Source organism: Aythya fuligula, chromosome 4 (assembly GCF_009819795.1).
Source record: "Aythya fuligula isolate bAytFul2 chromosome 4, bAytFul2.pri, whole genome shotgun sequence".
NCBI classification, from domain to species: Eukaryota; Metazoa; Chordata; class Aves; order Anseriformes; family Anatidae; genus Aythya; species Aythya fuligula.
The window spans coordinates 53,565,897-53,583,286 of NC_045562.1; the positions used below are offsets into that span (position 1 = coordinate 53,565,897).

The following is a 17,390-nucleotide window of genomic DNA, read 5'->3' on the forward strand; positions in this document are numbered from 1 at the left end:
AATGCCTACAAAATGGGATTTGTGTTAGTCAAGATGTCCACATGCACTTCATTGTATTACAGACGTCCAGTAATGAGTTTCAATATGAACAATTTTTAATGCATACTTTATGCGTACTTATAACACGTACTTAGTTATAGCCTAGCTCTCTGCTCCCATAATTAACCATAAACATGAAAATAGCCCCACTACCCTGGCCATATTATTTTGTGCACTTCAGTTGCAACAGTAGCAGACTAGGAAAGCATATTGAATGCCACAATATGAAGAGCCTGAGAAGTAACCAGTCTTCTCAGTTCTCCATAACAAACTAATAGCTTCACGAACCTAACAGCACCGATATATGCAAAGATCACACCAACTGCTAGCTGGGTTCTGCAGCAGTCCCCACAGGCAGTACACAGAGTCTACTGAAAGCATACTGGAGTTGAGATATTCTAAAGCAACATCCACTTCACTACAAACAGAAGGAAAAAATGGTAGTTGGAGTAAAACTTTAAGCATTAACGCTTCTTTTCCCTCATCAAATGATAATATTCTTGTTTTTGCTGAAAATGACAAAGGCTATCAGGCCAGGTTTACACCTCAGCAGGTGCAGGGGCCAGAACTCACCTACTGTCCATGGGGCTACTGCAAATTGCACACAAAGAGCACGCGGGTGCAAAAGCTATTTGCCTGAAAAGGACCTAATCCTGCCCCCACCAAAAACCCAGACCGAGTTGCTATATGCACCTTAAACACAGATAAAACAAGAAGAGGAAGGGAGTACCGCATTGTCCTGCTCTTTCCCAGCGTCGAGCTGAAGCAGCTTCAGTTTCTGCAGCGTCGCCCTCATAGCAGTGGCCTCCTGTGCACCACCCGGGGTGAGATCCACTCGCTGCAGGTTCCTCGGGAGAGCTGGACCCAACGCAGGAACCTAAAAAGTGCACCGAGCAGCCCGGCCCAGCCCACGCCCCGCACCTCTTCCCATCGCCAGCCCTCCCTTGGGCTGCAGCACGGTCCTGCCCTCGAAGTTTCCTGTGCCGTGCGGAAGCCGGAACGCGCCTGGAAAGCTCCTGGTATTGCGACTTGCTCGCTGGGTGACTTTGTACGATGCCCACAGACCGGCGTTTTATTGAGCTCTCTGCAGTTCTGTGCTTGCTGTGTCGTGCCGCTGATTACATTCCTTCTTCCGTCCCGACAGTGGAAAGTTTCAGCAGCAGAGCTCCCTCACACACGCTTTTCACTGACTGCTTCTTACATTTCCCCCTCCTACCCTCTTCTCAGGGCTTATTCACCTACGAAGCACATCGTAGTCAATGATCTGGGCTCTTGGATCAGATTTTATTTGGTTTTGGCTAAGCCACGCTGTGTTTCAATAGCAGCAAAGCCACAAAACGGCAATAAAACACCTTTAAAACCAGGATTCAGGCACCGTCTCTACCACTCTGAAACCCCACTTCTTCCCATTAACTTCTCCTTCAGGAGCTCGCAGCCCCAGGTTTCCTCACAGACAGCGCTCCGCGTGTAGCTGTCCCAAGCCAGTTCTGTCTGACTCCTAAAAACACGCTGGAAAACATTTGTGAAATACAACACACAAGCCGGAGACATAAAATCCAGCGACGGGGCTCGTCCTTATTGATCTTCTGTGGTTTTGATAAAGGCGGATCACTTCAAAGGGCTCAGGATGCGTTACTGGAGGGCACGGCTGCACATTTCTGCCACATGTGCTGACTGTGCTTCCGCTCCTCCGCGAGAACAATGGAGCCTCGGCAGCTGAATCAGCTCTCCCCAAACCACCCATCCCCATGGGCAAGAGGGACTCGCTCCCTGCAGGTCTCTTTAATCATTTCTTACAGCAGAGATATCCTAGAACTCGCAGCCACGAGGCTCCTGGAGTAGGTAAAATTGAGAAAATGCGTGCGTGTTCTCATGAATGAAGCCCCAAATACAGCTGGGATTGTGCTACCCCATTGAAATAGATTAATGATGTTACAATAAAATAATCAAGGGCTGATTCTGCTGTTTCCTCCCTCCTGAGCATTACCAGTACCAACAGGGAATTCTGGTATTCTGGAAAAATAACGCACACAGCTGGAAGGCTGGGCTGGACAGCCGGACTCTTCACTCTAGCAATCTCACCCTACAGTTCACAACCCATCTGCCTGCCGTGGGAGCACTGGAGGAGGAGAGCAACACAACTTAATTTGGAACACGGTAAGTTCAGATACCACTGCAACCTGGGGCTGAGCTCACGTATTTGAATGCATTCACAGGCACAGAGACCCAACTTCTGAGGTTCGCTTGCGAATTTATCTGAGCAGGGTTTTCTACCCTGGGATCCAGTGAATTCTCAGCCTGCTGTTTCAAGCACAACAGATTTGTAAGTTAAATTCTGGCTAGCTTTAATTCATTTTCTGAGTTTGTTTCTAATATCCAAAAAATATAATATACAGCCAAACAGAAAGAGTTTTAAAAAATACACATACTACATTCTCTCATTGCATATCTGTAATGTCAGCCCCATACATGTGCTTTGACTTCACTCACAGCCCACTTGGGATTGAACTCCCCTTGAGACTGCTTCCTGGAAGTCTAGTTCAGCTGTGGCAGAGCTGTCTTAAGGTGGCATCAAGACTTTTAGAGCAGACTGAAATATCTCTGTGTGTAAAAGTCAAGGCACTGCGCGTTATTTGCAAAAGGAAAATTTATCATGTACAAAGTTCTTATACGACTTGTTGGAAGTTCACCATCTCAGGTTGTGTGAATGGGTTTATCCTGAGATCTTGCCAGTTTGCATTCTGTAACTTGAGCCTGTAAGTCGAAACCTACACTTTATTTGTCTGATGTTGCTGGGAACATTTCTGACTCTTGCAAACACAGCTGCCATACAGGTACTCTTTAAAAACACAACAACTGTAAAGCTTCTGCTGAAACAAAACAAAACAAAAAGGCAAAAAGTCTTCATTTTAATGGAAAATTGGAAGCACGTTTTCTACAGTTCACAACCTGCAGAGCACCCACTGAAAATCTCCTACAAGCAAAGAGGAGGCCTGCACACAAACAGTGCATGCACTCCCATGTCTGTTGTCCTCTGGATGCAACTATTTCATTATTGAATTAGTAACTTAGAGGTAAGTTACACTCTGAAGTTCTTTCAGTTTTGAGAAGAGAAACCTCGGTCCTTAGGACCAGGTATCCATATATCATGCTCATAACGTGTCAGTTTTCACTTCCATCCTGCTAAGGAGCAGACATCCCAGAACATCAGCTAACGCCAAACACTAAGGCCAATGAATCATGTGCCTTATTTTCTCCCCTCCAGTGTTAATAGTGAAGAATAAAGTGCATTTTGTTAGCAGTTCTAGGAATGCCAGCATTTTGGTTCTCAGGCAGCACCTTTTCTCACTGTTGGGTCCTGTGCTAGCTCACCACACAGCAAAATAGCAACTCATCACAATACTTTTACAAGTTTTTATTGCCAAAAAAAGGCACAAGGAGAACGCAAACAGAACTTCAAATTTGGAAACAAGTCAGTTTCAATGGCACTGAAATTCTTACCTAAAGCCCACCAGGGTTTTTGGATTGATTTCAGACAATCTTAGGCTGTCAAAGATAAGGCAAGGAGGCATTCCCCTGCTGGTGGAATAGCAGGAGAGGTGAAACTGTCCCAGCTAGCACAGCATCTTACATTTGCTCTGGACAGCCACTAAGTGGCACTTAAACACCTCGGCTCGAGCTGTGATGAGTCTGCAAACTGTTGTGAAGGGAGAGGGGAAAAAAGCTACTTGCTCTGGGGACCTTAGAGCAGGGGCTGAAAGTGGTGAGTGGGACAGAGAAGTGAAAGTGGTGAACCGAGCTTTGCTGTTCAAGACTTCAGCATGTTATTGCTTCCTAGGCAAATGCCAGGCCCCCGTTTGCATTTTTAATCAAAGGAATAAGCCCGATTTTCCTACTAGGGGTGTTAAATCAGCTGTGTTAATCATCCTGAACACACTAATGCACGACAGCTATTGCTTTCTTTTGATCTGGTTTCGAAGGTGGTTTTGTCTCATTGAAAAATCTTTCTCAAGGAATTAACCACAGAAATCAGAAGCCACGTACCTGCAAGCGCGCTCGCGTTACATGTGCCTGAAGCCAGGCTGGGCTTTGTTTCTTTGCTTGTTTATTTGTTAAGGCTGAAACAAGAGGCTTTAGGAAACTAAAAGCTCTCCACAAGTTACACAGAAGGATGAAACTTCGCCCAAGGCAGGAGGGATCAGCAGCCCAGCTGTTTTTACAACCCTGATACATCTCAGTTAGTGTCACAGGGAAAAGCAGGGGGAGGGTGGGAAAGAAAGCAGCAGCACGCATCGGGCTGTAGTTTCCTGCAAAGGACAAGGCAAGGATAAACTGGCATTATCCACTCAATCCTCGTATCAGATCGTCGATGCTCAACCTTTGGGGCAGGCACACATACCCATTTAAGCCTGTGTTTGTCCAGTCACACAAATCATCCTTTAGGAAAATATTTCCCACAACCCTTCCCATAACTTGACGTCCTCAGAGAGGGTAAAATAACAGAAATATAGAGCAACTGTGTCTATAGCAGGCAAGGGAAAGCACCCATTTTATGATAGTGATTTGTTACCATTATTCACTTGGACATATATTGGGATGGGAGACCGTGGTAGTGCAGTAAATAGAGCAGTTATATACGCCTCCTCTGCTCGGGGTCTCTGCTCCACCAGGCAGAGAGCCCCCATCTGATGACCCTGAGGGCACAGCAGAAATGCCGGGGCCATGCAGGCAAAACTCTAAATGACAAGCTGATTGCATGGAAAAACGAGGAGCTATTTCAGGAGGGTGATTTACTCAGTATCATTATTTATTAATTGGCATCTTTGTGTTTTAATGCGTATGGCTTGAATTTATCCATTAGGGCCACTTTAGAACCTGAAAAAGGAATAAATTGCAGGAACACGAACGTACATGTTAAAGCATCTCCAAGGGAGCTAAAGCCCAAGCTTTTTGGAGAAACTTGTGAAGCAAAGAAAAAGAGAAAGTTTTTGGTTTTACTCATCTTGAGGGAAGATCACTGACATAGGACCCAGTCCTAAAACCTGATTTATGCAAGAGTTTGTCTGGATATTTTGCATTAACCCACATGACAGCTATTGCCTTTGTTTTTTCATATATTTGAGAGAGCAATCTCCCCCATTTAAAAATGTTATCTTTCACTAACTGAATTACACTGTTTTCAATATGTTATTGTATGGTGTGCCATGAAAACTAACACTGCATTAAATAAGACTGACTCTTTACACAAACTGTTCTTTGCCAAAGCAGTTCTATTTTCCCCTCTAAAACATATTTTCTGGCTTTGAATTGCATAGAACCCTCACTGCACCACATAGCACAAAATTGATTTTAAAACATCGCAACTGCACATACTTTGAATTCCTTACGATCATTAATTACATGAAAAATATAAACTGTCTATTGAATCCAGATTAGATTTTCTGACTTGCATTTGGCATTCAACAAGGCTGCATTCTTCCAAGCGTCCTCTATTCTCAAATCAACTTTAATAAGCCACAGCAATGGGTAACTACAGGAAACACGGCAGAGCTCCCTTATGATTAGTTATCCTCTGTGGTATCTTACGTTCAGGCTAACATTCAACATTGATATGAATCAAACAGTATTTTCTGAATTCTTAATTCTGTACACGCATCTAGAAACCCAGGTTGCATTCTCTTTCTTTTGCACAGGCACAACCCGTACTTCGTTGCAAGGAGATGTGAGACACGCTCACTTTGTGTGCATTGCATCCAACACCTTTGCAGAAGGCAGACTTCCTACCTTACAGTAAGGTGAGCTGAGTCACTTTGTCGGTACCAATTTAGTTGTTGTTAGCACTTGTGAAGCTGGAGAACCTAATGTGTAGTGCTGGAGTAAATGCATGGATACACATAGCCTCTCAACTGAAGACCTACATTGTTCTTTGAGAACTGTGTGGATTTAGAAACCATCAAGTTTTCAAATTCATCTTTTACACTAAGTTATCTGCAAGCTTTTCAAATAGATTTGAATACTGTAGCAACACCAAGACTCTCGCAATGTTTTTGAAGTTGGTCACAGAGGGTTCACTTAGTTCTTGGTAACAGTATATAAGTACCAGTAAGTTAGTGCCAAAGTGAAGCTAAAGCCACAAAAATGAAGAAACTGCCATGTGACAGCCTTTCACAACACGTTCAACCCCTCAGAGACAGCTTCACTTGTAATTCTAAGACAATTAGGTATAAATCACAGAAGCGTACTAAAAGCTCTCAATTCCCATCACAGCACCAGCAGCAGAGACAAGGCTGTACGAAGCTATTTACCAGCACACAGATTGTCCCTGTGCTGTTTGGGACTGCTCAGCAAGGCACCTCCGCCTGCGGGCTCACTGGGCTGGGACACAGCGATTTCCTCCCAGCAGGGCACATTTCAAGGCCCGTGACTGTTCCAGAGCCCAGAGGGCTGTGTTACCTGTACTGAGGCTGAGTAAGGCTCCATGCTTCCCAGTGTACCTCCACCCATAGAGCCATTCGTTGAGGATCACCGTAAAAGATCCCATCAGGGTTCCTGCTGCACAGCCCTGTAGGGCACCTCTGGGGCTGCACGCTATTTCCACCAGCTGCTTGGAAAAATGCCAGGAAAAGTCTGCCCCAAATTACTTTATGTTCTCACTTCAGTTTCTGTATCTGTGAAATGTGACAAAACATATAAGGTGACCTAACAGGGTATGCGGAACTGGTCTGGAGCAGAAAGCAATTCAATTTTTCTGCATTATTGTTTTCTCAGCTATTTTAGTCCTAAAGCAGCTCAACATAGGGCTGCAGAACCATCAATGCCAGCACAGGGGAAAACACTGAGAATGTGTGTCAAGGGATGGCTCAGAAGAGGAAATAACAATTTAACTGCCTCTTTTGAGGGAGGACAGCTATTAGCAACTCAAAGTATCACCAGAATACATTTGAACTAAAACCCCATGGAAGTATAGGTCTGAATCAGGGACCTGAGGTGCCACCTGCTTCGGAAAGCATGGCCTTGCTTCCCCCAACTCTCACAAAGGTGCTCGTGAAGCCGTACTGTGATCAGGTCAGGACAGCAATTTGTTCACGAATGCATCTCTTTTTCTTTTGGAATATTTAAATTGCTCTCAGCTGGCTCCGTGAGTGATAGCATAGCATGATATGTGAGTAGAGGGAAAAGTGGGATTGCACAGATCAGCAACCAAGGGAGTGCAGGCACCAGCAGCTGCACCAGGCTAGACTAAGGGAGAGCTTCTCTTTGGAGATATGCAAAGAAACAGGTCAGTCAACGTGTGCTTAGTAGAAGATGAAAGGAAACAAGACAATTTTTATGGCAGGACTTTAAAATGTGACCCCATATCTACAGGCCTAAAGCACCTTTTGACAACAGTAGAATCATGGGATCAAAGGAACACCAGAATTAGGGAAATTGCTTCCCAACACCATTCTCACTAAGGTAAGAACTTATTATGGTGGAGGTTAAGCGTGCAGTATACACTGCACACCACTTGACAATGTACCTGCAGAGGATGCATCTTCAGGACACACAGGTTTATGATCTCTGCAAACACGGGATGAAGCAAGTGATTCAATGCAAAGGAAAAATCTGGCCCACTGCCTAAATACTATAATTCATAGAGTTATTCTGGATAAACTGTTTTCAAACAGATGACTGCAAAAGCAGACACTTAATTTGATGATTCAGGAGACCTCTGAATCATATGCACTGACTGTAGATTCCTACACTTGGATGAAGCCTTACAAATACTGGAAATAAAGTCAAGGTGGACCTGGCCTGATAAAATTCAGTTCTCCCTTTCTATCATCACCTTCACTCCCCTACCATCTTAATTACTGCACCCAGAATTCATAGAAAAATAAATCTTAAAAACAGTGTAAAAGAGCTTTCTCAAAGCCTATGGAACATACACTTAACCTCCTCCTGTAATTATTTGCTTCCGTAGTACAAAACCATATGTAATTGCATTTCAGTGCACAATGCTGCACATGTAGATGACTACTTACACACAAATCATTCTTGAATTAAATCAATGGTGTTTTTCAGGCACTCACTGTACCTATAACGTTATGGCCCAAGTATGCTTTGTCTGTTAAAGTGTGGGGAATGTCTAGGTGAGATTGTTGGGAAATCAGATCAAATTTCCATGCTGGAAGGAATGGAGAATGACAGAAAGATTTTCTGCACAAGAGAGGGAAGGAAGGAGGTAAGGATGTAAGGAATGAATTCTGCAAGGAAGCCCCCCAGAGCCTATAGACAACCTCCAAAATTGTGTAAAAATGTAACAAAAACCAGAGGCAGCTGGGAACATGCTGGTGTTGCAGTTGCTCAATAGTGCCTTATGAACAGAAATAGAAGAGGATCTGAGCTCATTCCCTGTGTTTAGTTTCCTGGGCCAAGAGGAAGAAATGAGCTCCATTTCCCTCCTCCTCTACAAATGCTCTGCTCTCCAGCCTGCCTGGTGGCTCTGCTCAGCATCCTCACAGCGGCCGTGGCAGCAGGAGCCTGCCAAGCAGAGCTAGGACAGGTGCTGAACTGCTTCATCCTTCCAAGGCAGAATTTGTTCTGGGCATGCACACTAATTCCAGGGACTCTTATTGATGAAAAACATAAGTGTAGAAAAATGTAAGTGTAAATGTAAGATGCTTTACAGATATGGGTTTAGATAGAGGCTATGAATCCTGCACTGTGAGACACAGGTTCCTGAACTCTTCTGTGGTCTCAATCTGTAAAATGGAGACCACAATTCTTCCCTACGTGAAGTTTCAGAAGGAAACTCTACTGTTACTCTTGAGGATGCTTGGGCGTTATGGCCTACAGCTCCTATTGCCTGTACCGGACTTCACAAACTACCAGCATCAGACCTGGTAAGACAAGAGGAATGGTTAGTAGTCCAAGAGAAGCGGTCCCAAGCCTGCTAATTACTTTTTAGCATCAGTTCCACTGTTGTTTCTGCTACAATACCCAACAGAAAAGGTGAAGGAACAATCAATAATGTCAGCATGTGTGAACTTCGGCTCTAAAAAGAAGCATACATGACAGATCAGGTGAGACAGAGAACATTTCAATATTAAGTTGAAAAATCCTCAAATAATCTCCTCTGATACAGAATACTGTACTGTCAAAGTCCTGTTAAAAATTCTTTATAGTCATTCTGGAGCAGATTTTTTGGTAGGATTTAGCAGGTTGAGGAAATCACAGGAAAATACAATTTTATACGTTGCTGCCACTGTGAGAGAAGACATTTATCTAACAACCCACATGATGCATTTCATCTTCCCTGCTAAGACGTTATCTCTGACTTCAAGTCAGGAAGTGGCATTGCACAGATCATTTCCTCCATGTGGCAATCAGAAGCGGGGCTGAGGGAAATCATACAATATTTCTTATAAAACAGGAGTGAACAAAGGAGAACTTAGCTGAGCCAGGAATGCCACAGAGTCACTCTAGATTCCGATATGGCACCGGAAAGGCTTGGGACATTACTGCTGGGATGGGGTCAGTGACTGCCAAAGCCCCTGAAAGCAGAGGAAGCTCCCATGCCTAAATCCCTGGAACAGCCCCCAGGCATGGAGCTGGTGCAGCGACAGTTACGCTGCTGGCTCAGGATGAGCAAAAAGCCCGTTTACTTGCTGAGGACGGCCAAAGCAGAGCTGGCTATTGCATTACACAGGATACTCTGTTAAGGTTTACAGAGCTAAACTTTCACCCACTTCATATAGCAGACTATATATGTGCACAGGCATGCATTAGATTCTTTGCTCTGTGTTTTCCTTCTGTTTTTAACATGCATTTCTCCAGTTGGTATTTGGGAGATGAGAAACTTCCTAAACTGAGAAGTAATGCTAGCACTTGGTTTCTGATGGAGCCTTCTTAATTGCAAGCAAAAAAGTGCATGTGAATAGGAGGGAAAAAAACAGCCAAATCAAGCTCTCAGCTGCACTAAGGCCAGTTACTGTGTTTTGTTCCAGCAGAGTTTTATGCCCCTTGCAAAATTTTAATCTCCCCAGACTCATCAAGCAATAATACACAAAATACCTCCATATTTACAGTTACCTTGCTGAATTCATTAAGAAAAGGAAATGGCCCTATTAAAAATGAGCTACTTATGAGGTCATACCTTTAAGTGTAATGTAAAAACAAGTTGCATAAGAACCCTCTGTCACGAAGCTAAGCCTCGCAACAACTGCTTTGGAGTTCACGGGGCCTTCGCTGTTCCTTTTATAGATGAATAATGTGAAGTTCACTCCCAACTTCAGCTCTGTGCAGCCTCACAGAGACCTAAGTGTTGATTATCTGAAACCAGCTGCTCCAGGCCATAAGCAGCTCCCAAACAGCACGCAACAAAGCGTATTGCATTGCAGGTAATGCAGCCTGATCTCCTTAAGCACATAAGCTATTGTAACTCATAAAAGCAGGTGAAGGTTGTTTAAGAAGCAGGAGCTCTTAAAGCAACTGCAGGGCCAAGAAACGCAGGCACTGCCACTCTGCTGGCAACATGCCTGCAGCTGACAGAAGCCCAGTTCCTGGGCCAAAACCTCTCCCTGCTTTGTGACACTGCAGAATGAGGGTTTAGAAGCAGCAAGCAGACTTGTGAATGTGTTCTGCAGCTGGGAGGCCACTTCAGTCAGGAACAGTCCCACTCCATGTCATGGAAAAGAACAGTCCCATCCAGCGTTCTCCCACTGTGCCATTAACAGTTCTGGTACACACAAGCATATGTTAGAGATCTCCTGGGACAACTTGCATGGAGATTCTAGAAAAGAGAGAGAACTTACCTTAATCTTTCAAAACCTGCACTAAACTTTCTATATATCTTCATACGCCAGCTCTTGATAATCATTGATAATCTCAGAGAAATATTTCTTCTGAGAAGACGCCAGCCGCAAGTTTCTAGGCTCTCCCTCAAACCCTCTAAACCTCCTACTTGTATCACAAAAGGAAATAAACAGGGAAAGTCAAGCTTTCTGAGCATCTGCTTCACTACAAGAGGTGGCAGTGCTGTCTGCTGACTTGTACCCCGCATACAGGAACTTACTGAACCCTGCAGCCAGGAAGAACAAGCGGACACTGCCCTCCACAGCCAGCTAGGAGCAGGCTCACATTCCCAGGCCCTGTCCTCATGGACCATCCTGATAGCAGCTGGAGGAACAATACTGCGGGGCATAAACAGTCCAGGAGCTTCCTAAAGAGCATCAGTGACAGCTTCCTGACCCAAATGACAGAAATCCCAATGAGGACAGGTGCTCTGCAGGACCTTGTACTCACAACCAAGGAAGGGCTTGTTGGGGATGTGAAGGTTGAAGGTAGCCTTGGCTCAGGATCCTAAGAGGAAGCAGGGCAAAAAGCCAGATCACAGCCCCGGACTTCACGTGAGCAGATTTTGGCCTCCCTCTTCAGGGATCTGCTTGAAAAAGTCCCATGGGATAAAGGCTCTGGAGGGAAGAGGGATCCAAGAAGGCAGATTGATATTCAAAGATCGCCCCCTTCCAGCTCCAGAGCAGGCTGTCCCAGTGGGCAGGTAAAAATGCCAGCAGCCTGCACGGATGAACAAGGAGCTGCTGGCAAAGCTCTAACAGACAAAGCATGCAGAAGGTGGAAGCAGGGACAGTAACCTTGGAGGAATACAGAGACACTGCTCAAGGATGTAAAGACATTGCTTGGAAAGCCAAAACTCACCTACAGTTGTATCTGCAGAGGGATGTGAAAGGCAACAAGAGGGGCTTCTCTAAGTCCATAGATGACAAAAAGGCAAAGGGAAATGTAGGCCTACTGCTGAGTGGGGCAGGGGTGCTGGTGACACAGGACATGCAAAAGGCTGAGGGACACAATGCCTTCTTCACATCAGGCTTCCATGAAATCATTGAGATGAGAACTGTCATTCTTTATTGACAATAAATATAAAAATATAATAGAGGACAATACAAGTTTCACCTGCCTTAAATCTCAACTGGCCCAGGGCATTCTCAGATACGTTGCAGTGACCAATATTTCACTTGCCAGCCAAAACATGAATCAGTTAAGATTAAAAATACCTAAGAAAAACAAATCATTTGATACATCAAACTAAAACCAGCATAATGGGATGTAGAAATGCTTTTCTGAACTGAAAGTAGAGAACAGAAATTGCTCTTCCTCTAATGCTTCGGCTACTCTGTATTTGTTGGAGACAGCTCAGGAGAAGCTAGGAGCACGCTGACACAGGGTATTAATCTCTCTCATGCCTCAGAGTGAAAGAAGTGCTAAGCAAGGTGTCGTATGGAAGGACAATGTGTTCGTGGACAATGAGTTTACGAAGGAAGCAGCACGCCTCAGGAAACACACAGCCACAGTTCCCAGCACTGTACCTTTCAAACCACCACGACCCAAGTATAGGACAAAAATGCCAGTGATGTTTAATGTCAACAGCTTTCAACAACCACAATGCCAACGGCATCCCATTTCTGTAGAGCCTAAATAAATTTCAGAGCAGAGGTCACTGGGAGGACAGGCAGGCTGGTAGCATGCAGGTTCTCATTCGAGCCATCACGCACACATCGTGCCCAGGCGCCCTGGCCAAGCTGTTCAACAACTCCGTGTTCTTACAATGAAGGAACTGTTCTGCAAGCACAGATTTACTGGAGAGATCATTTTTTCCCCCAGCTTCCACCATCATTACTCAACATGGCATGCATAATCCCCATCTCTGACCTATTAGCAGCCCCTCCAAGCTCCCCACGGGCAATATAATTGAGTCCTGCTCCATTCCTGAGCACCTGCAAGGAATATGCATGAACACTTCAGCCGCAGCACCAGGCAGAAACCACTTAATCATGAGGCCCCATCAGAATCTTTGCATGGTGAGGGTGAAAGCATAAAAAACTTCACTAACTTTAACTAGTGGAAATTTACTGAGGTTGTACATGGAGGAAGGAAGGATTCAGATCCTATAGACAACAGATCCTCTTAGAAAGGGGAACCCTGATCCGTAGCAGAAGCTCTCTGTAGGCAACGCAAACTCTTCCTTTTAGCACTATGTGGAGTGGAATGATCCCTATATGCACAAGTTTGCTTTTAAGAAATGTGCCAAGGAGCAGTTTGTCAGGAACACTTCTTCCACCCTTCCCTATTCACTGCTTTATCAGCCCGGGAAGCGGGCTGTATGCTGCTGTAATGATGCAATGGAAATAATTATACAAGATCCTACAGAGTGAAGCAAACACCACAATCGGGCACTGCCTGTTCTTTCACTTCTAAAGAGAAGCAGCAGAAAGAATCCCTGGCTAAGAACCCTGCCTTTATTTAGCATTAATCACTTGCCTACTGATGTCTTCTCTAAGGAGGACGTGTTGGTAATGGATCAAGAAGGAACCTGACAGCCCCGCATTCATATCCAGGAAACACATTGCATGTTTCCACTGCTCCATCAATTCTAGATTTTAGCTAATTACTCCCCAGCAAAAACTCACCTCCCACTAACAAAATGTTTTCCCATTATACAGTAGGATAGTTTCTCACTACTCAAGTGAGTATTCTGTCTCTGTATGTATATAAAATAATCCAACAACAGCTGATGTTCTGCTATCTATCTGCAATGCTCATGCTAAAGGGCCGTCTGTTCCTGGTTCCTGCACATTCTATCCCCTTCAGTGCTAGTTCTCAGTCTGAATGAAGTCCAAGTTTCTTGTCTCCTCTTTAAAGGCTTTCACTGTTTAGTCTCCTACTCACCTGCTTTCGTCTTCATCTGCCCAGTCTACTTCTCCTACAGAGCCTTCTGCCCTCTTTCATTCTGCTTACCCTAATGTGTGGATACAGTCAGAACCTGTTTGCAAAGCCACACGTACCCTCTATTTCAAATCTGCAGTCAGACATGCCCTAATCTGAGAACTCCGTGTAAAATAAAGCCCTGCTATGAGTTTGTCTGCGAAGATACAAAGAACTGTGGCTCCTGTAGTTTACAGCATTATGCTTAGCAACCTGCTTTGGTTGTCAGTGTTGTTTTTCCAATAGAAATAGATGAAGTGCAATTACCACAAAAGCTTAGATGTTCAGGACCACTGGATGAGGACTTGTTACTAACATGCAAATTCTGTGACCAAACCTATCTGGACTACTGTGTCTTTTATTTTTTTCCCTGTTTGCTTCAGCTCTGTAAAAAAGTTCAACATTTTTTGTCTGTTCTGGGCTCAGAGGAGAATATGACCCTGACAATGCAGACTAAGTTTGTAAGACTGCTTTTAAATCTTCAGAGGAGATGTTGCAGGAACTCACAGGCAGGAGCGCCAGCATAGGAGTCTGCTTAGTCACACAGGCTGCAAAGGTCCTGCTTCTAAAATTTCTTTCTTCTGAAGCTGAACAGAAACTGCAGCAACATAGTGCTAAGTTCTTCATCCCAACTCCCTCACCTTTAACAAACAGCTCCCTCAATTCGTAACAAAGATGCCCACTTTGGAAGGGCTGGAGTGCCCTGTGTATCTGCTAAACAGGTAACATCAGTTCAGTCCTCTTCAGAAACGCGTAGACACCAATTAGCTAAAAGGCATTGTGTGACAATACGCAGGCAGAATAACAACACTGATTAATCCAACTTTGAAGTAAGTTCCTTATGTAATCAGTAATTACACTGAATGGCAGTAAAACACGCAGGGTTTTGCTTTTGGAGAAGAGATCACTTGGCATTTCCATTACCCTCTCAGCAAAACACAGCTCCACAAATGCTGCTTGGGCCTCTACCTCCTAGTTAGGAAACTCGCTGGCAAAAAAAAAGGTCAAGAGAAACACTCCTTGGCAAGTTCAGAGGTGTGAACTGGATTTCCTTCTGAGGTGGGGGAAGGTTTTTGAAAGGACAGATAGCTGGGTGAACTTGGGGCTAGGTAGTTTCAGAAAGCATCCGAAAATTCCAGGGGGTGCCTACAAGAACATGTTGGCAGCTGCAAATTTGACTACAGCCTTCTGTGCTTTCATTTCAAACAGGTCTAGGAATTTGATCAAACATGAAGAAGCAGTACTTGTTGTTCAATCTTTTGTTGTAAAAGATGACATATTGGAAGTGACCAGCATCGCACACTAACTGTAAATAATCCTGTAAAACCACAAGCCACAAGATGAAGTGCTTAGGCAAACTGCAAAATACATTTACCAGCTGCTATTCAGTGCCAAGTCCTGACAGACCCACTTATTTCTGCTCTCTTAACATATGTAACTCTGGTATTCCGCACTCTAACTTGACACGATTTCTCAGTTGAATGCTTATGATTTACAGCATAATTGCCTTCTAATTTACTGGAACTGCTTTTTTACCTAGGGTGATTTAACTAAATCCGTTTCCATATGGTTTGGGCACTCAGCTTGAGCCCATGGATTTGGAATCACGCAGAGTTTTGCTATTGGGCAGGTTGGCATAAATCCCACGTGCAGTGTATATTTGCTTAACACCTCCAAGGTGCTTCAGCAGGACATCTCTCACAAGGCAAAAAAAGCCTCACAAGATGCTGATTTCCAACGTGATCACTGAAGCCTGCCTTCCAAAGGTGAAGGACGTGTCCCTGTTTTGCCCACAGCAGCTCAACCTGCCGCAATAGCGTTGTGCAAAACCCTGCTCACCTTCTTCACTCAGACGGTTCCTGTCTCACATTACTCTCAAACAAAAGAGCCAACCGTCTATTTTTAATGCCGCAACCTTGTCAGCAAGGACATGATTTGCATGCAGACAGAGCTGAATTTCACCCACAGTCTGACATTTACACGTGTGACTCCTGTCTTGCAATAAGCAGCAGCAAGCCCGCAGGTCACAGCTGTGCAGCACCGCGCTGTAGCCTCTCTTCCTCTCTGCCACCACGTGGATTGCAGAGCTGGGAAGAGGCTCACAGTGACCTGTGTCTCAGGGTATGCTATGTCGGGAGGCTCCAGCCCATTCCTTCCTTCTGAGAAAGGAGGCACCTCTCTTCCCCAGTCACACAGATCTCAACTCAGGAAAACAGAAATTTGAGAGGTCTGACTGTAGGATTAGATAAAGTTCACAATGACTCAAGGGTGAAACCCTAGCCCCAGTGACATCAACAGAAAAACTCTCACTGACTCAAGGGCCAAGATTTCAGCTCGTACCCCAAGTGTCTTCTAAGACAACAAAACTCAGGCTCTGATCCTGCCGATTTACACACCTTTCCCTTCATATACTGAGCAGTTCAAATTCTGCAGAACCATTAACCTCAAGTAAAGTGAAGCCTGTTGGTGAGTTCTAAAGAGGTAAAGTCTTCAGTTATAAATGCAACCTTAAAATCTTACACTGTGGAGGGAAGTTTCCAACAGCACAAAAGCAACTCCATTTTAAAAGAAGTAGTGTCAGCTCCTCCACTTACGCCACACTCTGTGAAGCATCAGATAACACAACAAGAACACGTTCTTAAGTGTGATTATGAGGGTTGCTTCCTGTGGTATTTTTTTTTTTCCTTTTTACTTACTTTCGTTTGATCATCAGCTTTGAACACATAGCAGATACTTTGCTGATTTGCTGCTCCATCCTTTATCAGACAGGCAAAGTAGCTGGGATCATGGCTGTTGTGGATCAGCTTGTGGACCTGCTGTGGCTTGTACTCAAACAAACTGGAGCAAATCAACGGATCCCACTGCTGGTCTTTCCCCATGTCCGGTTCACATCGCAAGCTCGCTGGTGAAACACAGAGCCGGATTTGGCTAGTGCCAGGGTCTTCTTTGGGAGACTTGGTACTGAGCGTCCGGATCTCTGCCACAACCCACGGCAGCATGGACATGGTGGTCAGGGAATGCACTGGCAGAGAGCCAACAAACTGGAGGCTGAAACTTGCCGAGAAGTCCCCAGGTGCTTGGCATTTTTTAACTTTGAACGTTATTGGCTCCATTTTACAATCCTTTAGGGATCCCGGACTAGTTCACCAGCACATCAGTTCCATGGAATGACAACTTCTGGATGGCTCCTTAATTAAGGAACAGAAGAAATCTGAAAGGAAAAGAGACAGTTATGTAGGTGCTGCAACCCTATTAAAAATGAACTGTCAGCAACACAAATATTTCACAGATTAATATCAGAAGAGACATACTGACCGTATGCCGTGACATACCTGCACGTTTCCCCTACCTTGGGCCTTACTGTGCAACAAACATAATAGCACTAAATATATTGCTTGTAAAAAGCTCAGTCCTGATTAAAAAAGCTACTCTTGTAACCCCTGTTAAATCATCTAATGAGTAACTAAACTCAAGAGTGTGCTTTCTCTTTAGTCTGTTTTTGTTTCATGGCCAGGCAGGTGTGGATCACATAGGCCTTCATCAATCCCATTATTGGAGAGAGGACTCAGATTAGCATTATAACCCGCATG

General features: G+C 44.5%; 1 protein-coding gene across 3 annotated transcripts in view; it reads right to left on the reverse strand.

Moving 5' to 3' along the window:
• Positions 1-17,011, reverse strand: part of TBC1D1 (TBC1 domain family member 1) — a 102,186-nt gene extending 85,175 nt beyond the window's left edge. For 2 of the 3 annotated variants that reach the window (XM_032186104.1, XM_032186105.1), the window contains exon 1: positions 16,497-17,011. In XM_032186104.1, the coding sequence (XP_032041995.1) occupies positions 16,497-16,913 (417 nt within the window). In that variant the 5' untranslated portion in view covers positions 16,914-17,011. The remainder of the gene's footprint in view (positions 1-16,496) is intronic. The other variant, XM_032186103.1, reaches the window with a different exon arrangement.
• Positions 17,012-17,390: the final 379 nt, after the last annotated feature.